Source organism: Quercus suber, unplaced genomic scaffold (assembly GCF_002906115.3).
Source record: "Quercus suber isolate HL8 unplaced genomic scaffold, Cork oak 2.0 scaffold_273, whole genome shotgun sequence".
NCBI classification, from domain to species: domain Eukaryota; kingdom Viridiplantae; phylum Streptophyta; class Magnoliopsida; order Fagales; family Fagaceae; genus Quercus; species Quercus suber.
Window position 1 is genome coordinate 223,601 of NW_027069729.1, and position 9,859 is coordinate 233,459.

A 9,859-nucleotide genomic window follows, 5' to 3' on the forward strand; every position below is an offset into this window, starting at 1 on the left:
CCAACCACTCATCTCCATCTCCTCTCCCTAAAATCCATTATTCTTGCACATACAACATCAATCAAGAACCAAGATAATCCTTGTCTAGAGATTATCCACTGTTACCCTGGGACTGGGTTGTCATTTGAACAAAGAAGGCACGCTTTCTTGGGACCTCTATGGATCAATACTCCTCCAAGGAAAACATCTCCCTAACAACCCCTAAAAACTTAATAGTAGGAATGAACGTCAAAATTTATTTCCTTCCTTTGAAGGCCTCCAACAAATCTAATCCATCCCATGGCCCGAAGTTGTAGTACAACAGTTCAAAGAAATTTTCAATAGACTCAAACTCCTAATCTTGTGGCGATCTAGTGAATTAAGGGTTCCAACTACACCCATGATCCAAATAAGATGCAAATGAGGCATCTTGTCTTCTGTAATTCCATACGGCTCAAAGAACATATTCTTAAGACAAGAATCTTCCCACCAATTAAGTACCATACCAAAAACTCACTCGTATACCAACTCCATTAATAAACTTGGTATTCTTGCAAAAGATATCTCATTTGCTTCTGATATATTTCGAAAGGCTTACCCCATGTAAACCTTGTACCTTCTCTGTTGACCAACCCGTCTCATAAATATTCTCATTCAACCCCCAACTGCAACAATCATTTCCCTAGAGGAGCTTGATTGAATTCAGACCCAAATCACAATAATCATTTTCCTTAAAGAGCTTGATTGAAAGTGCTTAGCTTATATTCGACTAACGTCATATGATTAATGCATTAATCACATGAACATCTTTACACCTCAAACGGAGAGAGAGAATCATTTTCTAATTTTGCTAAAGCTTCTTTTTATAACTAAGCCCATTATTCTTTTTCACCATAACTTGTATATGCATGAATGATCGATGAATGTAATATTGGAATTTCACACTTATCAAAAAAATAAAAAGTAAGGAATTTCATCACTTGTGGCTACAGTTTGCAAATCAACATGGTCGACGTTGCTTCAACTGATGCCGAGTTAAGATAGTTAATACGGTCAACCATCTATGATATGTAGATGGAGACCATCCAAAAAATAATTGTTAAATGTATTATAATTAGCAACGTGATGTGTTATATTATGTTGTATATGCTAGAGTGGAGGCGGAAAGGGAAGCATGAAATTGGAACATCAAGAACACGAGGATTACGTAGTTCAACCTTGTCGACCTACATCCACAAAGGAATCCCTTAAGGGCTACATCTTTATTGTATAAGAGTGTAGTACAATAACCTATGTTACAATGAACTCTAACATGAGTATATATAGGCGATTAAACTCTAGACTACAAGTACAAATAGGAGTGAGCTTGAGCCTATTGCATCGGGCTAATATGTCTAATATATCTGTAACAATAATAATAATAATCATTAAAGAGTTAGATTTTTTTCAAATTTGGCCACTTACCCTTAAAAAATTCTAAAACTTTTGAGTTTTGTTTGGCATATATTTCTGTATTGGCCTTAAGATGAAGTTCTTACTTCTTAGAGTTTTTGCTTTGAGATAGTTTTGTTTTGTTTATTATATACATTTGTGGATCCAACGCGTGTAACAAGTTTTTCCCTTTCAAAAATCTTCCGGCCTGCTTTTATTATTATTTTTTTTTTGAATCTTTACAAAGTCTTCTGTTTGGGCTTAAAACAAAAACTAATAGCCTAATGGAGGCTAGAGTTTTCAAAACTAGATTATATATATGCTAAACCCTTTTGAAGAAATGTTTTTATAAGTACCAGGTATTACATTTAGCGCGATTGAATTAAAAGACCTGGATAACTTGAACCTTTAGATCACTTGACCAATATATAAATGCCTTAGAGTTCACAAAGGACGACAAAGTCAGCTTACACACTTGCGCTTCAATCATTTCCTAGTTAATAAATATGCTATCATATTCATGGCACGTAAGGTTTAATTAGTATTTGATCTTTTCAAAAAAAAAAAATACTAAAAATGCCATGATAATTGGTCAAAGAAACATTAATTGCCCTAAACAATGACAATGAACCGCCCCAATAATTGGTTTTTTAAGATGGGCTAGTAGTCGTGGTTAAGGAATAGTTCTCGCATAAACTACAATACAAAAAATCACCGTTAAAAACTACCTAGTCTTGTGTCCACTTGCGAGGAAATACATAGACTTATTCAGTGTCTCCACTCTATAAATAGACATGTTCTGATATGCAATATTATTCACACCTCAACTAAGCATTCAGCAAAAACAACCAAGCATACAGCCTCAAATATGACGAAACTTTTTACTTGCCTTCTAACTGTGGCCCTATTGGCTTTGGCATCCTCTCTTGCCTCTGCTCATGACCCTAGTTCTTTGCAGGACTTTTGTGTTGCAGTTAACAATTCCAACTCTGCTGGTATGTACCTACTCTATTATGGTTTTCTTGGAGTCGTTCCAAGCCATTTGGATTTAGTTTTCTCGGTTATGATTTCACATATTAATGAAAATTTCATGATATTGGGAATCTACATATTAATGGTATTATTCTTGGAGGTGATATTATATACATGGGATATTTTTTTTTTTTAAATGTACATGCATGATATATTTCAACAATTACTATTGAAGCCTCACATTCATGATATTAACAATCTTTTGTTTTGCAGTATTTGTGAATGGAAAGTTTTGCAAGGACCCGAAGCTTACTACAGCCGATGACTTTTTCTTACCTGGGCTTGACGTTCCCGGAAGCACCTCAAGTCAAGTTGGGTCAAATGTAACTCTTATAAATGTGGACAAATTTCCTGGCCTTAACACTTTAGGGATAGCCTTGGCTCGTGTTGACTATGCACCATATGGCCTAAATCCTCCCCACATTCACCCTCGTGCAACCGAGATTCAAACAGTCATAGAGGGTACTCTTTTAGTTGGCTTTGTTACATCCAATCCAGATAACCGTTTTATCACCAAAGTTCTGAACAAGGGTGATGTCTTTGTATTTCCAATGGGCCTCATTCACTTCCAGTTCAATATAGGAGAGACCAATGCCCTGGCATTTTCTAGTCTCAGTAGCCAAAATCCTGGGGTTATCACCATAGCAAATGCAACCTTTGGATCTAATCCTCCTATCAATCCTGATGTTCTTGCCAAGGCATTCCAACTCGACAAAAGCGTGGTTAATTATCTTCAACAAAAATTCTAGTGCAATGATGAACCATTGGCATTTTCGATTGTTGTAATGTGAAAAGGAACAATTTAAATTTTTTTTTATTTTTTTTTAATTTTTTATAGAGGTGATATGATTTGAATTTATGGTGTCTGTTTTATAACTATTATTCCTTATTATCAAGTCAAGATACCAAATAGTGTTTAATGAGTAAATACACAACTAAACCTCAATTAGATCTTCTTGTGGCTGTTAGTACTATATCACATATGTAGCATATTTTTCATTTGTTCCACATTGTATGTATTTAGACAAGTTTCATATTGTTCTTACTGATCGATGGAATATAGGAAAATCAATTCCTATTGATGGTTGCTATGGAATAAAGCGATATCTTGAGAAAATTTACATCACAAACTTTCCAATGACATTCTATACTAACCCATACCTAGCAAGATATATATCTCCATGATCTGATAGAGAGAGAACTAACAAATCAAAATCTTAGATCATATGATTTTCTAAAACCAATGGAAAGTAAAAATCTCAAAACTCAAATTAGTGGTGAAGCTAGGAATTTATTTTTGGGAGGGTCGAACATAAAATTAGATGACTAACTTTTCACTATATAAACTAGTAATGTACATACAATTTAATAATCAATATAGAAAGTACTTCATAATTCAATATATGCTACAAAAAAAAATGTATTTAATTAAAATTAAACAATCATGAGACAAAATTGACAAGAAGATTTAATATCTTTAATCAATTATGAAATGGGCAAAGTATAATGACTAAGATTAAAACAAAAATACTAATAATTTAAAGATTGCTAAGTAAAAGACAAACAATCATTTAAACTTCAATGAATAAAAAACATCTAATAAAATACAAGTACAACCAAATACATGTTATATTATTTTATGTATAAATTAAATTAAATGATAAATAGTAGTATATCTTAATTAGGTACATTTATAAATTATAATGTTTTATGATATATTGATTTTTTTAACAACAAATAAATATATGATAATAAAAGAAAGAAAAGAAAAGAAAAGAAAAGAAAAGAAGAGTACCTTTGTACCTAGGAAAGTGGGAATGCTTAAATATGCTTCACAATAAAGGGCTTGGCCAAAATGGCCAAAAACCACTATTGGCTGAAATATGTAACAATCTACCACTGTTTATGTATTATATAGGGATATGCCACTATTTTGGAACTCAAGTTTCCCAAATTCAAGTTTGTCGTGTAACTCGAGTTCTGGAAATTCGAGTTCCATTTAAAATTGCCACCGTGATAGGTTGAGATGGATTATTATCATTTTAAAATGCCACCTAGAACTCGAGCTCTTTGTTGATACAACTCGAGCTCTTCAAGCTAGCTAGAGTACTATAAAAATAAATTAAAACATAAAAATGTTTGAGCTCTTCAAGAAAACGTTAAAAACAAGAAATGTAACACAAAAAACAATGACTTGGTACTACTTAAAAAAAAAAAAAGAGAAAAAAGGGGGAAAGCTGCTGTTGTTGAGCAAGAAATTGGAGTTAGACATTTTAAAGCTAAATGTTGAAGAAAATATTGAAAAGGTTGAACAAGATCAATTTTTACAACAAGTTAATGAATTTTTGTAAACTATTTACAAGGAATTCGAGCTCCACAAGCTTGAGTTGTAGGTGGCATTTTAAATTTAAAAAAGTCCAGCTCAACCACCATGGTGGCAATTTTTAATGGAACTCAAGTAGCGTGTCAAACTCTTACTCGAGTTTTGAGGAACTCGAGTTCCAAAATAGTGGCAGATAGACCAAATAGTTCCAAAATAGTAGTAGATTGCTACATATTTTGGGCAACAGTGGTATTTAACCATTTTAGCCCAAAGGGCCTACACAGGTACAACAAACACAATTGCTTTTGTAGAAAATTTTTTAACCATACACGTGGGTGGTTGTCTTATGTCTAGTTTGCTACAATATTTATTCATTGTTCACACTAAATGGAAGCTTTGTTACACTTTACATTGTAAATGATGGAACATAGAGTAAAGAAAAACATAAAAAGAAAGAAAAAGAAGAAGGCAGAGTTGAGCTATTGAGAGAATGAGAGTTGAAATGCCATGCCAGAGATAGAAGCAGTCAGACAAGAAAGCGAGAGAGAGACAGAGAGTGAGAGCGAGAGGGGGAGAGAGAATCACCTGTGTAGAAAAATGTTTGCAACTGTGTGGTGATGCAGCACCTCCAACCTTCGATCTTACTTCTGTTTTGGGGCAAGTAAGCCCTAGAAGTATTAAGATGAAATTAGATTTTTTCCCCCCTTTTATTTGTTAAATAATTGTTAAAATAGCTGTGCATCTCAAAATTCTGAATGTCTAATTATTGTAATTTTTTGATATATATATATATATATATCTATTTATCACTAATTAGATTCTATCTTATTTAAAGTTATATGTAATTTTAGGCTTTCTTGTATATATTATTTGGGTAAGGAGGGCCAAAATGATAATTTTTCTTAAAATTTTCAAATTAGTCAAGATAACTCCAAATATATATAATATAATATAATATATAGCTAGCCCTTTCAGAGACCTCTCCCTTGCCTTCTTCAATTGCTGCTGTGATCTATGGTTCTTTGTCTATTTCCCATGAGTTTCGTCAAGTTGATTTTTCCTATGTTCGTCGACAAGGCAATAGGCTAGTCCATCTTTTAGCTAAACATGCTTTAGACATTGATGATTTCTCTGTTTGGATAGAAGGAATCTTTGTTTTCTTGAACAAACTCTTCTTCAGGATGTTTTGTTGATTTCCTAGTTCTTTTTTAGTAATGAAGTTTTTCTCATCAAAGAAAAAAATACACACACATACACACACACACATATATATAGCGGGTTAGGGTCAAGTTACACCTGGTGTAACTCTAAACAATGTTACACCACTCAATATTTTTTAATTGGATGCAAATTTTGACAAATCTATCGTTAGATTACATTATCTTCATATATTCTCCATGCTTGCAAAATTTCAAGGTGATTAAAGATTAATAACTATGTTATCAATCAATTTTTTAAATTCAAGTTTTTGTAGTTTAAAGTAATGCATAAAATATGAGTTTATAGATTAAATGATAAATAACATCCAATTGACATGAAAATTAGCATGATTGTTAAGAACATATAGAACATGTAATTTAATGGTGATATTTTTAAAATATGAATTCTATAATAAGTTATTGTGTGGTATAACATTGTTTAGAGTTACACCATGTGTAACTTAAACCCAACCCGTATATAGCTAGCTAGTCCATTGTAGTTTAATAATGCAATACATGAAGATCAATAGGATTCCTTGCACCTGGTTTGGCAATGGGTAGATAGATAAAGGAAATATGGATGAGTTTGAACTCTTCTTCACAATTAATAGCTTGGAAAATCTGACTTGCTTGAAAGTTAATTGAAACCTTAGGGTTATCATGCGAGACTCCCAACTCCAAAGCGCATTTCATAGATTGGTTTAAGCATAAAAGTTAGAGCTTTGATCTTTGCCTATGAGGTTGACAGTCGTGTCGACATTGATTAGGAGGGAGTTTCAATCAATATGATAGCCGTGATACAATCTCACCATGAAGAATTCTCCTTATTAGCTAGTAGCTAGGCAACATGATTCAAGATAGGGTCTCATTAGGGCATACGATAATAGATTATTTTAAGAAAATATTGATATTACTTGTATGAAAAATATAAAAAAAACTATCAAAATTTTCAGTTATTTTTTTTTTCATAAAAATTTCTAAAAATATTTTCTAAACTAATTCTCTTAAAATATCTGTTAACTCTTTCCTTCAAGATATTCAACATTTCGTGCACAAATTTTGCACCTGGGAAGTAAGGCCACATCCTTTCTAATTAAACATGCTCAAAATGTCGTATCATTTGAAGGTTAAGCTTTGCTTAAAAAAAAAAAAAAAAAAAATCCTTTTCTATATATAGTAATATATAGAACCTACAAGTGGAAAGCATTAGGGTCACATTTCCAATAATTTTAACCCTCAGAACAGTTAAGCAGAAGTTGCGTTAGTCTTGAAATCTGCGCAAATTTTATACTTGTGGAAATTATCATGAAGAGGCCTAAACCATGTCTCAGGCAAGGCAAACACTGTGGCTCAGGTTAGAACTCGCAAGCCCATTTCTCATTAAGAACCATTGGTTCTGAAACTACAAAACAACAATGAACTGTCTCTCCTAGAGACCAAGTTATACAAGTGACCAAGTAGACTAATTATCTCACCAGTGGCTTTACGACTAAGCCAAGGACGTGTTAGACTTAGCCTTCAATCATTTCAAGTTCAAATATAGTATATATCAATGTACGTAAGGCTTAATTATTAGTATTTGATCTTTTCAATAAAACATGTGTATGATAATTGGTCAAAGAAACATTACCCTGAACAATGACAATGAAGTGCTCCAATTAAATTGGTGTTTTAACATGGGCTAGTAGTGGTGGTTAAGAAATGGTTCACGCATTACATAAAAAATATCATAGCCGTTTAAATTTACCTAGTCTTATACGCTATTTGCGAGAAAATATATAGACCAATTCGGTGAATCCTCTCTATAAATAGACATGTTCTGATTTGCAATATCATTCACGCCTCAACCAAGCATTCAGCAAAAATAAACCAAGCATACAGCCTCAAATATGACGAAAATTTTTACTTGCCTTCTAACTGTTGTGCTATTGGCTTTGGCATCCTCTCTTGCCTCTGCTCATGACCCTAGTCCATTGCAAGACTTTTGTGTTGCGGATAACAATCCCAACTCTGCTGGTATGTGTACCTACTCTTTTATGGTTTTCTTGGAGTCGTTTCAAGCTATTTGGATTGATTTTTCTCGTTTAGATTCTACACATTAATGAAAACTTTCTGATATTGGGAATCTAAAAAATTAAAGGAATTATTCTTAGAAGCGATATATAATATCTACATAGGATTTAAATTTTTTTTTTTTTTTAACGTACATGCATGACATGTTATCATCCTTTATCATTGAAGCCTCACATTTGTGATATTAACAATCTTTTCTTTTGCAGTATTTGTGAATGGAAAGTTTTGCAAGGACCCAAAGCTTACTACAGTTGATGACTTTATCTTCATGGGGCTTGATGTTCCTAGAAACACCCATAATCAACTTGGATCAAATGTCACTCTAGTAAATGTGGACATGTTTCCTGGCCTCAACACTCTAGGGATAGCCTTGGCTCGTGTTGACTATGCACTGTATGGCCTAAATCCTCCCCACATTCACCCTCGCGCCACCGAGCTTTTGACAGTCATAGAGGGTACACTTCTAGTTGGCTTTGTCACATCCAACCCTGATAATCGGCTCTTCACCAAAGTTTTGAACAAGGGAGACATCTTTGTATTTCCAATGGGTCTCATCCACTTTCAATTCAATATAGGAGAGACCAATGCCGTTGCATTTTCTAGTCTCGATAGCCAAAATCCTGGGCTTATCACAATAGCAAATGCAACTTTTGGATCTAATCCTCCTATCAACCCTTATGTTCTTGCCAAGGCATTCCAACTCGACAAAAGTGTGATTAATTATCTTCAACAAAAATTCTAGTGTAATGATGAACCATTACACATTTCCGATAAAGTTTGGCATTTTTAATTGTTGTATTTGAAAGTAGCCATTTATTTTTTTTTTTTTATAGAGGTATTATGATTTGAATTTGTAATTTCTGTTTTATAATTATTATTCCTTATCGTCACACCAATATATCAATTAATTTTTGATATAATTATTATCAAATAAAATCGTTGTTTATGTGTTTTAACAGTATGACAACGGAAGAATAAATACACAACTAAATCTCAATTAGATATTGTTGTGACGTTTAGTATAATCACATAATATTTTTATGTCATAAACTATCCAATAAATTTTTTTTTTGAATTAAATTAATGTTTAGAAGGACAAAAGGTAAGTTCGCAAAAGTAAAAAGAACTGAGCCAAACCCACTTTTTGTATCCAAAACTATGTTGGGGGTCCAACGTCTTTGCACACAAATTCACCATAAACCACGCATGAGTGATCATAAAACTTGTTACTTTCATAAAATTGAGTTGATTATCTAGGTACTACAATCATTGTACATCAAGATCATCTCTATATTGTTAGATATCTCATGTGCAAGAATGACAGAAAATCAACTTAATTTGCAAGTTTTCCATGTTGAATTACCATACTTCCCAATTGACTACCTCTCCAATATCACCAAATTGTAAAAACGTTGGGACCTTATTTGGAAAGTAGAATACAAAAACATTCCTTTCTTCTTGCCATTTTTTTTTCCTACTCTTATTTTGTTCTTCTCTATTTTGAAGCTTGGAGTAGAGTAATTGTTGTCTATTTAATTTTTAATTGGTGTCAAATTTTACATCACGTGTTAAATTTATTTTTCTTAACTTTGTTGTCAAGTGATATCCATCATAATGCTTATCATTGAAGTTGAAATGATCACCTTACTAATTTAAGTAAAACTAGTTCATCATCACTACTGTTGAATGTTTTTATACGAAAGCATGACTTACAACCTAATTCTCTTTACAAGAAAAACCAAATAACATCACTTAACTCTAATATTTTTTAAAATTAAAATTAATATCTTTAATAAATTATTTTTAAAATTTTACACTACAC

The 9,859-nt window shown here is 32.6% G+C and overlaps 2 protein-coding genes across 2 annotated transcripts; both read left to right on the plus strand.

Annotated features, from left to right (window-relative positions):
• Window positions 1–2,258: 2,258 nt before the first annotated feature.
• LOC136070949 (germin-like protein subfamily 1 member 7) lies at window positions 2,259–3,202 on the plus strand. The gene is made up of 2 exons (XM_065781637.1): window positions 2,259–2,405; window positions 2,656–3,202. The coding sequence occupies exons 1-2, from the start codon at window positions 2,279–2,281 to the stop codon at window positions 3,189–3,191; spliced, it is 663 nt and encodes a 220-aa protein (XP_065637709.1). The 5' UTR covers window positions 2,259–2,278; the 3' UTR covers window positions 3,192–3,202.
• A 4,616-nt stretch (window positions 3,203–7,818) lies between these two features.
• On the plus strand, window positions 7,819–8,973 carry LOC112029680 (germin-like protein subfamily 1 member 11). The gene is made up of 2 exons (XM_024062364.2): window positions 7,819–7,980; window positions 8,244–8,973. The coding sequence occupies exons 1-2, from the start codon at window positions 7,854–7,856 to the stop codon at window positions 8,777–8,779; spliced, it is 663 nt and encodes a 220-aa protein (XP_023918132.1). The 5' UTR covers window positions 7,819–7,853; the 3' UTR covers window positions 8,780–8,973.
• The last annotated feature ends 886 nt before the right edge of the window (window positions 8,974–9,859 follow it).

Bases quoted from the DNA above. Each gene is read 5' to 3' on its own strand.
- LOC136070949 (XM_065781637.1), top strand. From the start codon at position 2,279: ATGACGAAACTTTTTACTTGCCTTCTAACTGTGGCCCTATTGGCTTTG. The intron at 2,406-2,655 runs GTATGTACCTAC...TTTGTTTTGCAG, and splicing joins TAACAATTCCAACTCTGCTG to TATTTGTGAATGGAAAGTTT.
- LOC112029680 (XM_024062364.2), top strand. From the start codon at position 7,854: ATGACGAAAATTTTTACTTGCCTTCTAACTGTTGTGCTATTGGCTTTG. The intron at 7,981-8,243 runs GTATGTGTACCT...TTTCTTTTGCAG, and splicing joins TAACAATCCCAACTCTGCTG to TATTTGTGAATGGAAAGTTT.